Source organism: Anser cygnoides, chromosome Z, assembly GCF_040182565.1.
Source record: "Anser cygnoides isolate HZ-2024a breed goose chromosome Z, Taihu_goose_T2T_genome, whole genome shotgun sequence".
Classification (NCBI taxonomy): domain Eukaryota; kingdom Metazoa; phylum Chordata; class Aves; order Anseriformes; family Anatidae; genus Anser; species Anser cygnoides.
The window spans coordinates 48850331-48866871 of NC_089912.1; the positions used below are offsets into that span (position 1 = coordinate 48850331).

Genomic DNA, 16541 nt, shown 5'->3' on the forward strand with positions numbered 1-16541 from the left:
CACTGTATAAAAGTCATTTCTAAAGTTGTGTTCATCACACTCATTTTCTGATTTATTTTTTTGGGGGGGGGGGATGTCTCATTCTGAACTCTGCTAAATCCTGCTTTTATTTCAGATTCTTCTCAGTGAGATAGCTTGTTTTATTGTTTTTCTCTCATCAGATGTCTCTTAGGGACAAATACCTGTTTATTATGCGGGTGGTGAGAGGAAAAAAGAGTTATGAATCAAATCTTTTGTGCTCTTTCCAAACAGGGACGAAGAGGATTAGGTTCAGTTTTTGTCTGGGCATCTGGAAATGGTGGAAGGAGTCGAGACCACTGCTCCTGTGATGGCTACACCAATAGCATCTACACTATCTCCATAAGCAGCACAGCTGAAAGTGGGAAGAAGCCATGGTACCTAGAAGAATGTGCATCCACACTAGCTACAACATACAGCAGTGGAGAATCCTACGACAGGAAAATAGTATGTCTTTTGGTTTTGGGTTTGTGGTCTGCCTAGTGACTTTGTGGGGATGGGGAGAGACAGATGATTTATTCTAATTAATGGGTTGCTTTTGGAAACAAGCGTATGAGCACAAGTTGGTTTTGCCCCAGTTTTTTACTTGATTGATGACACCACACTGCTTCCAGTTTCAAATCTGCTCATTTGAAGCCAGCGTGGGTATCCTTGCATTGTGCAGCCTGATGCAGTGCGGGTATATCTTTTTCATAGTAGATTTTTCCACTCACTAGTTGCTGCCAGCTCTGAGTGATACTTTTAAAGATCCTGTTGCCATTGCCACCAAAACAATTTGTTTCATTACCAGTATCCTGCCTAACATCAGCAGGCCTAGGAATATATCCTCTTTTTGGTTTTTAATCTAGTTACCATAGTTTTCATATTTTACATACACGGTATTAGCAGTTTTCCTACATGCCTCTATTTTCTCAGATTTGTTTGAATCCAGTATCATTCCTCTTTTACATTCATTGGCACTCATTTATCAGAATCATAGAGTCACAAAGTATCCCAAGTTAGAAGGAACCCCAAAACATTATCAAGTCAAACTCCTGGACTCAACACAGAACTGAACAAAAATCAAACCATATGTATGAGAACATTGTCCAAACACTTCTTGAACTCTGGTGGTCTCAGTGCTGTGAACCACCTCCCTGGGGAGCCTGTCCCAGCTCCATGCCGTTCCCTCGGGTCCTGTCGCTGTCCCCAGAGAGCAGAGCTCAGCGCCTGCCCCTCCGCTCCCCTCGTGAGGGAGCTGCAGGCCGCCATGAGGCCTCCCCTCAGCCTGCTCTGCTCGGGGCTGAGCAAACCAAGGGACCTCTGCCACTCCTCGTATGTCTTCTCGTCTGGACCTTTCACCATCTTTGTAGCCCTCCTTTGGACACTCTCAAATAGTTTTATGTCCTTCATATATCATGGCACCCAAAACTGCACACAAATTGTTCATATTACTGCCAGTTCCTAGTTTCTGGTATATTGTAAGCAAGATTAAGCTCAGTGCTCTTCTTTCCTGTATTGCTCCTCATCTCATTCCTAAACAGGCTGTGCATCCATTTTCAATTATGTTCTCATCTTGGCTGGAAACTCACCAATTGTTTTAATTCTGTTTGATAAAGTATTGATAACATTAGTATTTTTACACTATGGTATATTTGCTTTTTAAAATTGAGTGCATTAGATATACTTTTCAGTATTCAAAATAACTTTCAGCCTTTTAAACTCTTGTGTTACTGTTAGTCTGATTTGTCAATACTGTCTGCTTTTTTGAATTGAGTGCTCTCAATGTACTTTTCAATATTCAATTACACTACTCCATCTAGCTTTTTAAACATTTCTATTGCTATTAATTAGGTTTGTTAATAGTCTTCCTCCCAGCATATTTATTCTAGTGTATAACATGTATCTTAATTTCTTCCTGATAATTGAAGGTGTGGTTTTTTGGGTTTTGTTTGTTTGTTTGTTTGTTTTGTTTTTTGTTTGTTTGTTTTTGTTTGTTTGTTTCCCCAGATGTTGTCTTCCTAGGCACCAGTCTGACATTACCTTCTTTTGGTCCTTAGCAGAATCTTCTCTTGGTGCCAGTGAAGAGTTAAAAATTCTTGCAGCTATTTTTTGCAATAGTGTCTGCCTTGCCTTTCAGGACTGTGGGATGCTGACCATCCCTTCTTGGATTCTTCCTTATTATCAGATGATCTAATTTTTTTTTAAACTTGTTCAGTGGTGCCGCTTCATTCCAGTAGTTTTCCTGTTCTTTACTTACTTCTCTCCACAGAAACCTTATCTCTGTTCCTGGCATGTTTCTTGTTCTCCCTGACAAATAATAACAAAGGACAGAAATTACTTTGTTTCCCAGCAGTCCTCTGGGAAATTAATTCTGTAATTAAATTCTTTCTACTGTCCTTTAAAAGACCATCACTAACTTATGTATGTTTAAGTGAAACCTATACTAAGGTCAGCGAGACCTTGTGATTCTCCACTCTGACCTGTTGCATAGCCAAACATATAGGACTTCCCTGAGTCCTTCAAATCCAGTAGCTATGGTCAACTCAACAATAATCTTTAGAAATACACACAATCTTCCCTTCAAAGTTTCTAATGACAAAAAAAAATCCAGTCAAGTCTAGTGGTAAGTGGTTTTAATTATGCATTGTTATTAAAAAAAATAATCTTGTTTGCTGTCTGAGCTTTTCTAGCTTCAATTTCTCGACATTACATTGTGTCACAGATATTATTGTTAGCATAAAGAATTTCTTCTCAGAAAGAGCAGTCAGGCATTGTAACAGGTTGGCCAAGGAAGTGGTGGAGTCACTGTTCCTGGGGGTGTTCAAGGAAAGGTTGGGTGTGGTACTCACAGTTTAGTGGGTGATATTTGGGGGGGGGGGGGGGGGGGGGAGACATGGGAATGGTTGGACCAGATGATCTTGGAGCTCTTTTCCAACCATGCTGATTCTATGGTTCTATGTTTCTATGATTCTATGAAGACCACTCTAGTAGTCTAACATCTTTCTTTTAAGCCATGTAGCATGGTTAGGTAATCCATTTTGATAAACGATTTTAAGCTTCTTGCATCATTCTGCTTAAGGCATGTTTTCTTAAGAACCCTCTCTCAGCTTTGAGCGCCCAGACTGGACACACCACTCAGGTGGTAATGGAATGAGTGCCAGATGGACCAGGAAATGTGCATCTGTGACGGCCAGTTCATTTCACCTCTCTTTATACAGTAAGCCTCACTTAGACCTGTTAGCCTTACTGTCACATTACGTGTTCATTGCTGTGTGACAACCAAGTTGATTTCAGAGCTGCTTCTGGTCTTTTTCAGAGTTGCTGCCTGGAGTTCAGGTGAGAGGGTGGTTATGGTCTCTTTATTGCACCTTTTGCCATTGGCTGTACTCAATTGGCTATACTCAACCCAACTAGCTCCCATCATCACTTTCTCCAGTGTTTCTACAAATGCAGCATTCGTCAAAAGTTATTAGTGTTTTCACCTAAAAGCTTTAGGCCATATTAAGGTTAACCAAATCTTGGAAGGCCAGATTAGAAACAAACCTCATTTCTGATATGTGCTTTTAAGCATATATATAATTTATCTCATCATAACAATATATATAATTTTGAGACTTTGTAATTATCTCACATAAAATATATGTATTATGTATCATCTCTTAAATTTAACTTTTTTTTTTTAAAAAATGTGCAGTATCACATTATTTGTCTATCAGAATTCTAACAATACTACTTTCAACCAAAGTGCTGACCAGAAAAAAAATACTGTGGCAATTTGGCAAGCTCTTTTTTCCAACAGCCTATGTTATTCACCATTGAATATGCTGCTGTTTAATCAATTAACAGTTAGTTTAAATCCCGTATCAGTTGTTTTACACCAGTTAAAAGCTTGGCAAAAAAGATGGAATTATTAGGGCAATAGTGCTTGCCCTTTCAAAATATTGACACAGTGCTGGTTTTCCTTCAATATCCTGGAATATCTCCAGAGTTCAAAGACTTGATAAAATCAATACAGTCTAACATGTTCACTTTCAAGCTCTTTTAAAAATCTTTAGTGCTTCCAAATTTTCTGATTTAAACTTGTTATTTAAAATAGCTATCAATAGGAAGATGTTTTATCATTCTTGTATGCTCTGAAAACTTCTTTTTTTTTTTCCAAAATGAGAACATTCAGTGAAATAGTCATTTACTATAAACTGCTATTGACTATCCTATTATTTCTATACAATTAAACGATATCAGTTTTGGGGTTCTTTTGGTTCTGATCAATTTAAAAACATCTTTATTCTGTTCTTGTTCTATGCTCTTCATCAGCATTCTTCACTCTTTGTCCTTTGTCTTTCCTTACCACCTCTATGCACTTTCTATTTTTTATTCATTGCTACCCACTTTGTCTTTTATTCACTTCTATTTATTTATTTATTACTTCTTGTATCTGTCAATACTTGTTTTGTTGACCAATATATCATTGCTCTTTTTCTTTTAATCTAGCAAAATGTCTTTATGTTTGTCAGTCTTCATTTGTAGTTTTCTGCTTAACTGATTTAATGTTTGTGCATTCCTCTGATTTTTGAATAGCCATAGTTTTCTTGATACTTGTCTTTCACTCTTTTCAATTAGCATGGACTTTCTGCTTTTGTAGAATTACTATTCCAATAAAAGAATATGGCTTGTTTCTGACATCTCTCACTTTTGATTTATGCTAGAATCAAAAGCAAGAGTTAAGACAGATAATTTTTTTAGTTGACTGAAGTAATACAGTTCAGTTTTAGAATTTATGACACTATGCTTATACTTGCAGTTTTGTATTTTATTGTAAGGCTTTTTAAAAAGGCATATTTTACAAATGAGAGATTAATTTTATATAAAATGAACATATATTATCACAGAATTAAGGAAATAACTAAGAGATTTTACATTAACTTTATTGAAAAGATTTAAAGATAGGCTTCTTCAAAAATATCCTTAATTTGGAGTCTCTGTTTGAGATCTAAGACAAGTTATCAAGAGATAAGCAAAAATAACCTTAAATTGAATTCCATCAGTTCTGTAGATACTGATTGCTTTTACTAATCAGATTCTTCATTCTTCTGGGATCAATCCAGTTGCATATGCCAATTTTAGACTATTCCTACAAACTGCATCACTGGGCACACTGAATGATAAAAGCATAAGCATACTGAGCAGCCGTAAGAATTAACCCATCTGTTGATCCCTTGTTTACTAGAACATAATTTGGATCCCAACTACTATTATGCAAAGCTACTTCAGTAGCATGTGCCATAATATTCACTGATCTCACATGCTTGAATATCAGACCGTAAATATTCCATCCAAGACTCTTTTCCCTGTACTGTATTATCAACCAGCTTCTGAAACTCACAGCCTATCTAAGAGCATTTTGCTGCTGGTACTTGGCATTCAAAGCCAGACAAGTCTGTTCCACCTCCTGACACTTTCAGTGGCAAAGCAGAACAGTGTGGAGTAGATGCAGTAAATAGCTTTCTGTTTGTGTTGTGTATAAAGCAGTTACCCCCATAAGGATAATAACTGTGTACTTCTGCCATGCCAGACCCCTCGAGGAAAAGATATCAAAGTGTGGAGTCAGCTCTTCAAACTAAGAGTACTGAGCAATTTTTTCCAACACGTGCACTCATGGACATTGCTCTCACCTGTATGGTTCTCTTGCTCATAGACTGAACAATCATTCTGAGAAAGATAATATAGCATCTCCATTCTCTTCTCCAGCTTGTTAAAATCCAGTACAACAAAAGACCTATTAAACCCCATGTACCTTGGAAAGATGTCTTGATGAAACATGAACTAAACAGAAGACAGAACTGAAAAACTTGAGGACAAAATTTTTCAACTGTTATAAAATGCTAAAAGAGTGTAGAATAAAAAAGACGTGTGTTCATTTTTACTGTTGAATCGCACATCCTTTTCAGTGCATCACATTGCACATTTTTGTTTAGACTGATGAAGGCCACAAAGATGATCAAGGGACTGGAGCACCTCTCCTATGTGTACAGACTGACAAAGTCGGGGTTGTTTAGCCTGGAGAAGAGGAGGCTTCAGGGAGACTTCATAGTGGCTTTCCTGTCCCTAAATGAGGCCTACAGGAAAAGTGGGGAGGGACTCTTTGTCAGAGGTTGTTGTGATAGGGCAAAAGGTAATGGCTTTAAAGTAAAAGAGGGTAGGTTTAGATCAGATAGATGGAGGAAATTCTTTACTCTGAGGGTGGTGAGGCACTGGAAAAGAGAAGCTCAGAGAAGCTGCTCAGAGAAGCTGTGGATGCCCCTTTTCCTGGAGGTGTTCAAGGCCAGCCTGGATGGGGCCCCGAGCAGCCTGATCTAGTGGGAGGTGTCCCTGCCAATGGCAGGGGGGTTGGAATTAGATGATCTTTAACGTCCCTGCCAACCCAAACCACTCTATAATTCCACGATTCTACAAAATGCTAGAAGAATAGAACTGAAAAATAGAATCAAAGACTAGAAATATAACTGCTAAATATCAATTCTCCAAATTTTCTTATGCATATATACTTATATGCAATATACAAATCAGCCATTAAGAGCTCATCTTCTTACCATTACACAAAAAGAAGAACAAATTCGATCAATACATGTTTGGCTGGTTTGTGAGAGTGAGACTACTATATCCAAAATAGGAAAAAAGTATATACAACTGCAGTAGATCAGGAAGAAGTCACCAGACATGGGATTTACTATCAATATTAAAATAACTCATTTTTTATTTATTGTGATGTAACTCAGAACAAATTCAGATATTGTAAGGTACTGCATGGTTGTAGAACAGAGATATGAATTCCCAGTTAAGGGACAATGCATGACTACAACTTTATAGCGTCAGATTACCCTGTTCCTTCATATTTTTTCCATTTATCCTGCAGTTTAATAGCTTAAGAATGTATTATAAGGTAGATAAGTAAACTATAACCAAATATTAATAACTCATTTTCTGATCTAGAAGGAGATACATAAAATTTCTTATAAAAATCTTCAGTTCCAATATAGATTAATGGAAGCACCCATACTTTTACAACTACCCAAAACTTTTTTTTTTCTTCTTTTCGTTACTATACGTTTTTATAATTGCTTGCAACAAATACGGGATGTAACATAATTTTAGGAGGTTTCCTATATTTTTTTCAATCTTGTACAGTCATGGCTTAGTAAACAAGAATTTAATTTTATCTACACAAATCTGTATCCCAGGTGGAGCTTTTTTTACTGACTTTTGAACTAAAGTAAATGGCAGCAAATTCTGGTCTGAAATAATTTGAGCTAATAGTCACAGTTAAACACACACGGATGTTACATCTTGAATGAGTTCCTTGTTGCTCAGGGAAGGTACTCAAAATGTACTTGACTTTATGCTGCACCAAATTTGGTATTGCAGTAAATGTTAGCCCATTAAGGACCAAGTTTCCAACCTTTGGATGCATTCCTAAGGAATACAGATAAAGCTAGGTATATGTCTTCTACAAAGATTCTTAGAGAAAAGAGCTAGAATTACTTTTAGGTGTTTTCAGGAGCAACTGCAAAATACGGGCATACACAAAGGTATAGAAATTCATACTCTGGGACAAAGTCAAATTAACACTAGGTAAATACCATGAAAATGTACTTCTTCATAGGTTCTCTCTCATAAAAGAGTGAACACAGAACTGTTGGCTAATGATATACAGTTGTAAAGGTATTTTTCCTATTCTCTGATACTTTGAATGCTAAAGAATAACACTGGAATGTTAAACAGAGCTTCCCAGCTCTGGACCATGCAGCTAGGATAGGTTAAGCACCACATATAACTATGGTTACTTAGATGGGCCTTTAATTTATATAACAGGTTGTGCAAATTAACCATATTTCATGTGAATTCTTTTTTCAAATAACTTCTTAAAGCACAGATAAATTTGCATATGAAAGTCCCTCATAGATATAATTTACAAACCTGTTACATGACTTGCTTTGTAAAAATTTACCTTGTAAAAATTATTTAAAATTACTTACCCTGTAAAAAATACCTCTACTTACTATTTTCTACTTCTGTTTCCTAAAAAATGCCATTTTTTCTCCTGATTTTCTTTCTCTTTGAAGGCATGCTTCTGGGAATGGTCATGGGGGAATGGTCTTAAACTAAAAGACGATAGATTTAGATTAGACATTAGGACCCTCACTGTAAGGGTAGTAAGGCACTGGAACAGTTGCCCAGAGAAGCTGTGGATGCCCCATTCCTGGAGGTGTTCAAGGCCAGGCTGGGTGGAGCACTGGGCAACCTGATCTAGTGGGTGACACCCCTGTCTATGGCTGGGTTAGACGATCTTTAGATGATCTTTAAGATCCCTTCCAACCTGAGACATTCTGTGATATGATTCTGTCTTGATGACCATCTTTTGCATTAAGCAGAACTTGAAATAAAAACAAACAAAAAACTCCTGTCGATTCTTAAAACGCAAACCAAAAAAAAAACCTTCTCTTGTTCACAAACTCTCATTCAAAGTATCAAAATACAACAAGATACCTTTTGTTTCAGGTAGATACAGATACACAAAGGATGTGAGAAGGAACAGGAAAATGTTGTTAAACCTTTGTCAATCCTGGGGACAGACGTTCATAGAAACAAACATATCTTGAGGAATTGTAGCAGAAAGTAAAAAAATGGTTCGATCATTTCAGACAACTCTTGTCATGAAATATAAAACGGCAAGAAATAAAGAGACTTGGGAAGAGTGAGCACTTTCTCTGCTGAGGAAAATCCCATTTCTGACCAGAGGCATTAACCTCCCAGTTGGTGAAACTATGGGAAGACTGATGATGCAGTCTTAAATGACTGCACAGAAATGACATCTCCTTGACTCTTCAGGGCAAGTTGCTTATATATAAAACTATTACCATGTGTCTAGAGTTTTTTTCTTTAACAAATCTGTGCCTTTACTGAAATGTAAATTGGATTTATATGTATGGCAGGTAATATGGTACATTGTAGTGACTTGAATTTTTGTCTGCCTTTCACTAGGGTTTATCCTAGGTTGCTAATTTCATGTTGGTTAACCTAGGCCATTACTAGATTCATTGTCATTTTCTTCCATGAAATCTAGTTGATTTAGAAGAGTTAGAAGTGTCTATACATCAAGACCTTAGAAATACTATGTGGACTTATCTTGGGTAGTCCCATCAGCGTTTTCGTAGATCAGCAGTTGTTACAAAGATAATTGAAGCATACAAATATGCTGTACTCAATGACAGAAATGAAAAATTTCTTCTCCTCCCCACCCTATTGAAGAGAATGACAGCTAATATACATTAATGACAGCTACTTGGCGATGTCAAATACCATATCCTTCTATTGTGATTAATGATGTTGCCCTCATGTGGTTCAGGAATTTGGAGCACCATTTTTCTTCTTGAAAATTGCTCACCTGTTGGTGGTTCTGTACTCTTATTTATCTCATGGTGGACACAATACTTCTCTGACAGTGAACCCATAGTGCTGAAAAACATGCTTTAGATTTTGGAGTGAATATAAACCAAAACATCTCAGCTCCTGGCAGTAACTTCACTTTGAAATAGCTCAAATGGGATTTCCACTTAGGAAGCTTTCTTTACACATTTTCTGCTGAAATATTTGCTCAGTGAAAGAGAGAGATAAGGGCTGTAATTCAAACTGCTGCCACAACATCCGCTTAGAACATGAGAGACAACATTGCTAAATAAAGAGGTGTCATGGTTTTATTGTGCTTGATATCTGTAGCTACAGGACAATAAAAAGCTCTGGAAACTTGTTATTTCAGAGGATCAGAAACGAAGATAGCACAGTGCAATATGGTTATCAATGTATTGAGAGGCTCTCTCATAAGGTAAAGCAGCTGTGATGGCACTTCTCCCTACATGACCTCCTTTAGGCATTGTTAACCTTCAGTCCTCTGAGGAATATGCCTGCTCCATGACTTGTGGCATGGAAAAAGGTACAAGGCCTCTGCAAAAAAGCATGCAGAAGAGACAAGCATGTGTTAGTCACTTTTTTTTCCTGCCCTGCTTCCTGGCCACCCTTTCACTACCAGACACTGCATTGAGAGCTGTTTTTCCAAAAAGGATACCTGAAGCTTGTATGTCACCCTGTAGTTGTTGGTCCTCGTGGTCTTTGTCTCATCTCAGCTGCAAAATCACAGCTTGTATTTGCACGTGTAGGCAATATGGTGTTAGGCCTGTTCCTGCTGCAATTTTGTCTCTTAATATTGTCTGGGCATTTATGGAATTTGCATGCATACAGGTTTTTGAGTGCAATTAATTTTCATTTTTTAAGTTAATGCACAGTCAATAGGAAGGAAGGCAAGAGATAAAGAAATGATAAGAACATTCTATTTATGGGGTTCAGCTTTTAGCTGATAATAAAAGAAATTATTTAAAAAGAATGGGTGTGCATTTATGAAAGATATTAATAGGGCAAAAGAGGTTCTTTCTAGAATTCATTATTCTTGAATCTGGCCTTTGGTAAGTTCACTGATTTAAGGATATGACATTATAAATTATTTAATCCTTCTTTTTCCATTTCTAGAACCTTCCATTTTGTTTCACTTGCTCACTACTTGCTTTTAGCAATGATCCCTAGGTTCTGCTAGCTTCTTTTCTACTGTAAGCTTTGTGTTAGCTTGTGTATGTTTACACATCATGAAAACTTTCAGCAGCCTTATATGTATTGTGTAATATATATACCACTGATTATTTCTAATGCAAATATGTGAAACATATACCTTCTACATGTAATTGCTTTATTGTGCCCAGATGGAACATAGCTGTTTTTTTCCTGACATATCTTCCAGTGTCAAAACTAGACAGGCATTTTTACATGCCATTTACTTCTTTGTGGTATTTTGATCCTCTGATCCTCTACTTCACATGTCTTTGTGCACATCCATGTTACAAATGAAGTATGATGATAGGGAATTAAATGAAATGGAGACACAAGATTTCTGCATATTCGGGTAAGAAACTGTTTGAGCAACTTCTTCTTTGCCCCTCAGGCAGATACTTTATTTGTGACTGAACCTCAAGGATCAACTGAATTGCTGAGAATAAGTTTTGACCTCAGAGGTCATTGGCTTTGCTGCCTTCGTGGAAGTTTCTGTGCTGTGGACTGCTGTCCACTAGCAAACAGTTTTAATTCCATGTGGATTCTGCTTGATCTTCTGTTAGGTAGTAGTGATTTCTTATTTCTACTGACTTTTCCTAGGAACTATTTCTTCAGAAAGAAGAGTGTAGATCAGAATCACTTTAGAATAATATTGTTTGAAAGAAGTAGTTTTAGAATAAACACATTTTTATGTGTGATTTATTATCTTACAGAAAATACTTGTCTAAAATATATTACAAGATGGGAACATCCCAATGCTAAGTAGGCAACTCTGTCTCTTTGGTTGGTATTACACATTATAGCTTAATACATCCACTTAGATTACATACTAAAGTATGTAGCAGCACATAATTGAGCAATATATAACAATTTAAAGCCACAAGTTATTAATTTGCTGATGGTCTCTGGGCCTAATTTGTGATTACATCAGGACTTTCAGATGAATTGTTGCTTAATTTCATGTGAATTATTGCATAAATCATGAAAAAACAGACCATGGGTTAAACATTATACTTTACATGAGCAGAACGGTATACTGTTCTATCACATACTTCCAATGTGACTTCAAGCAACCCAGATAACACCTCCGTACCTCAGTTTTGTAGTCTCTAGAATGGGCATAACCACACTGTGGTAGGAGGACTGTGAGCTTTAGTTCAGTCCTGTTTGTAAAGCACTTTGAGATTCTTGGATGGGAAGTGCTCTATAAGTGCAAAGAAGGGCAGAGTTCTAACTGTGCTGTTATAAAACCCTCGGCATTTTTCTAATTTGCATGTCTTTTTGTTGATCATGCTGTGAAAAGAAAAAAAAAAAGATACTCACATTTTCAGTGCAATACAGTAACAGTTCTCCAAGTTCACAAAGGACTTCAAGCTCAGATTAGAATGTAGACATCTAAGGTCATGTATTCAGAAAACATTTTTCTTTCCTTGCAATGAAAGAAGGAAATACCTTCCACGTACATACAACTCATTTGCACAAATTAAATCTGTTCTGATTTCTGAAGCTATGTTCTAAATTTCACACATTCAATTTCTTCCAGATCACCACAGACCTGAGGCAGCGTTGCACAGACAGCCATACTGGAACCTCAGCCTCTGCACCTATGGCTGCAGGCATCATTGCACTGGCACTGGAAGCAAAGTAAGATCTGAGTTATACTCTGAAAAAAAAAATAATAATAATAAAAAAAAAGACATACAGATTGATCTTTCTCAGCACCTTTACCTAGGGATCTCAAAGTGCTTTAGAAACTCTGTTGTAGTAATTCGCAGTACCTTTCCAACAGCAGGAATGATCAGCATGCTCATTTCATATGCCAGAAAGCTAACACCATGGAAAAAATAGCAGACTACAAAGGGTGTTGAAATGGCGTTGAATGCAGGTAGTTTCCACTGAATGACCTTTGGTATCCTCACAATGCCTTACAGTACCCTCACTCAGCTGTCCAGGTCCATTGTACTCTGCAGGCCCCTGTAGCTCACCTTCTGCGTTCATCAGGTTCCTTTTAGCAGTGTCCATTCTTAAACAGCAAGGAAAGTATCAGGACTGCACTAAGCTACAAGGTACATAAATTAATATTGTATGGAAAATAAAAATTCTTAACCTCTGTGTGCCGGAACAAAAAAAAAAAAAAAGTCTGTCTTTTCTGATGTACTAAGTTCCAGAGATGTAAAAATCGTGGATAGTGTAGTTCCACAGTCCTTCTACCTTGAGCTCAGAAAACTTTCCATTCTATAAGCCTTTTCTGAACTGCAGGATTTTGTTCTTTGTGTTTAATATGTATCTTTAATGTGCTTAATGGAAAAGCCGAGAGACTGGAGATTTATCAGGTAGAACTACGTTTCAAAACCTTTTGTGTTACTGTGACTCCCTTGGATAATATTTCCAGGTCTAAGGTGTAATGCTCCACCCCAAATCTTGCTTGAAATCAAATGGTTCTAAGTGCCACGAGATTGATTCTATTAAATTCTAAGGAAAAACAGTTTCCTTTGGGGGCAATCAGTTCCTTTCAAGGCAGTAAAAAATGTGAGTACAAGGATCATTTCAAATTGTGTGTAATTCGTAGCAGCAGGATTATGTTTCCATTTTTAATGTTGCTTTTTTGAAGAAACTATGGGCCAATACTCAGCACGGAATACTTTTGCACTGTTGAGTTATTGTCATGAAAATAAGAGTTTGTAATTGAAAACCTGATATAATCTTTAGTGTAGCACTTGTATCATTATAATTAGATTTTCTTAATTCAATCGTTAGAAACAAAGCTATTTTGAAAAGTCAACATTATGTTATTCATTCAGAAAAAAAATATATTTTCAATCTCTTCCTATTCTCAGTTTTAAAATCCTTATTTTTTTCTAAACAATTTGCACATGCAGTTAAAATTGCATGCACGAAAACTCCATTCTGCTGAAAGTTTTTATAATTACTTCTTAACAACGTTCTTTGTAATTCTCAATTTGTATTTTACATGATATTTTTATGCATTTTCTAACCACTTGTTGTAATTGAAAGTCTCAAGGAATTATAGTATATAATACCTACAATTGAGCTATTTTTTGTTGTGGTGTCCTAACACACACTGAGAAGCTTGCACTTTGCACTACCTTTTTTCTATAGAATGCATACTTTGGTGATGATATCAAAGGGAAATCCATGTTACCCCCTATGGACCAGTATCTTTTTTTTCCTGAGTTAATAATTGCTATGATAACAGGTACGTTAGGAACAAAGGAAAGAGTGTATAACGGTTTCATATGGGGTGTTGAAGACAAAATGTGCCAGCGAATGAAAATCCTAATCACTTTTTGTATTTGTAGTACTCTGCTGCATGGTGCTAATGAGAATCAGGGTGAAAATGTATTGATTTTGTCTTCTTTCAGATTCTTATTTCCAAAACTTAGCCTGTGTATTTGACTAAATGCAAGGGGTATATATTAATAATAGGATAAATGTATAAATCTAGTTTCTACATTTGTTGAAACTTCACTAACTTTCTCTCACATGAGTACTTAACAACCAATTTTTTAAACACAACCACCATTAAGAAGTGCCCAAAAAAAGGCGGGGGGGGGGGGGGGGGGGGGGGGCAGGGAGAAGTGGGGGCCAGGGGCAGGGGTGAGGTTTATTTCCAGTTTTCATTATATTTTCTCCCATAAAATAAACTGAATTCATGTCTAGGACTGGGGGAACATTTGGTTTTGTGAAGCTATAGATTGTGAAATAAGGCCTTTATTACTGCAGGAAGATTATGTCATAATATATTCAGTTTTAAAGTCTGGGATTTGTTTCTATGAAATCTACACAGAGAATTTTAAGCAGTTTCTGAATGCTAATTTTTATCTATTTATATGATCTTAATATTAGGGTTGTATTTCTCTCCTGTGATATCTGCAGAGTTAGGTGATTCTAAATAAATGCTAGGAACTGGTGGAAAAAAATAAAGGAAAATATGCAAAAAGAATTTCCAAGTCCATTTTAAGCATTTTCTCCAATATTTTTTAAATACGTAGCATGTAAAGGGCACATGATTTTATAGCTTAGCATAAGGGCTTACTGGGACTCGTCTGCATATAGATAGAGTTTTCATTTACATAGTTTCTTCCTCAAATTCCATGTTAGAGCCTGTGTTAAAAACACAAGTGTTTATATGAGATTTTTTTAAAAAGATTACTTGAAAAGGGGTTTTGCAAGGTTAATTATACTCTTCATACAGCAAGCTGTTCAAAAATTGGAGCACTTAGTTCTGAACACTTCTTGAATATGTCTGTCATAATGTATAGTTTTATTCCATTTTGTGCTGGAAAACACCACAAACTATATGGTGGAAGTTTTTAAGCCTACGAGGTCGTTTTTTTCCCAGAAGCCAAGTTTTGTTCCTGAGAGACGTCAGGAGTCAACTAGAGCACTAGTCTGGCCTTGATATGAGTTAGATCAGCCAAGAAGTTGCTTCAGCTCACACGCAAAGGTATATTAAACCAATGGAAAATGAGCAAGGCAGATTTCTGCTCCAACCTGCCACTTGCTTTCTTTGATAAGCCCCATATGGAAGTATTGGCAAATAGCTGATGGAGGACTTCTTACCTGCTTACTGATCTGAACAATCCACGTAGTTGGCTTTTCCAACTGAAATCTGCTCCTGAGATCCTGGCAGCAAACGGTTTTGGGACGGTGGCCTGCTTATTTATGAATTGCATTGTTGGTCCAGTATTTAAGTATCAAGTGGCATGTTTTCATTCAGGAACCAAAAAAGTATAACTGAGTTTGAGAGTGTTTCCTTGGAATCCTCAAGGTCATAATGCAGAAACTCAGATATGCAGTAACTGTCACACAAAGAAAATTCTCTCTTAATCCTCGTGTTCTATGGTTTTCTTATGCTGTTCTACAGTTTTCTTATGGCATTTCTTTTATCTGTTCAATTTCCAGTGTATCTAGTATCCTGTTCAGGCTCAATGAATAAATGCTTGCTTTTATTTTGCAATTCCTAGTCAGTATGTAATGCTGAATTTTGCTAGTTGTAAATGAGCTGTTAGGGGTGTAAAGCATAACGGATTTAGTCAACAGTGGTAGCAATCTTATTACTAAAAATTACCTGGACAGGCTGGAGAAGTGGGCCCACGTGAACTGCATGATGGTCAACAAAGCCAAGTGCAAAGTGCTGCACCTGTGTTGGGGCAGTCCCAGACATAAGCACAGACTGGGAGAACTCATTGAGAGCAGCCTTGCAGAGAAGGACTTGGGGGTCAAAAGTCTGGTGGACAAAAAGCTCAACGTGAGCCAGAAGTCGAGCATCCTGAGCTGCATCCTGAGCTGCTTCAACAGACGCGTGACCAGCAGGTTAATGGAGGTGATGGTCACCCTCTACTCTGCCCTCATGAGGTCCCACCTGGAGTGCTGTGTCCAGGTTTGGGGCCCCCAATATAAGAAAGATGTGGACCTGTTAGAGTGGGTCCAGAGAAGGGCTACAAAGATGACCAGAGAGCTGGAGCACCTCTCCTATGAAGAAAGGCTGAGAGAGCTGGGCATGTTCAGCCTGGAGAAGACAAGGCTCTGGGGACTGAGGTCTTTCAATACTTAAAGGGGTCTTATAAAAAGGATGGAGAGGGACACTTTACTTGGGTAGATAATGATAGGACAAGGGGGAATGGTCTTAAACTAAAAGAGGGGAGATTTAAATTAGATGTTAGGAGGAAAATCTTCACTCAGAGGGTGGTGAGGCACTGGAACAGGTTGCCAAGAGAAACTGTGGATGCCCCATCCCTGGAAGTGTTGGATGGGGCCAGGCTGGATGGGGCCCTGGGCAACCTGATCTAGTGGGTGGCATCCCTGTCCATGGCAGAGGGGTTGGAACTAGATGACCTTCAAGGTCCCTTCCAACTAAAGCCATT

The 16541-nt window shown here is 37.4% G+C and overlaps 1 protein-coding gene across 2 annotated transcripts in view; it reads left to right on the top strand.

The window, feature by feature from the left end:
• The window catches only part of PCSK5 (proprotein convertase subtilisin/kexin type 5), a 251048-nt gene that overhangs the window by 123617 nt on the left and 110890 nt on the right, over window positions 1–16541 (top strand). For both annotated transcript variants that reach the window (XM_066988258.1, XM_066988259.1), the window contains exons 8-9: window positions 253–465; window positions 12197–12297. In XM_066988258.1, the coding sequence (XP_066844359.1) occupies window positions 253–465; window positions 12197–12297 (314 nt within the window). The remainder of the gene's footprint in view (window positions 1–252; window positions 466–12196; window positions 12298–16541) is intronic.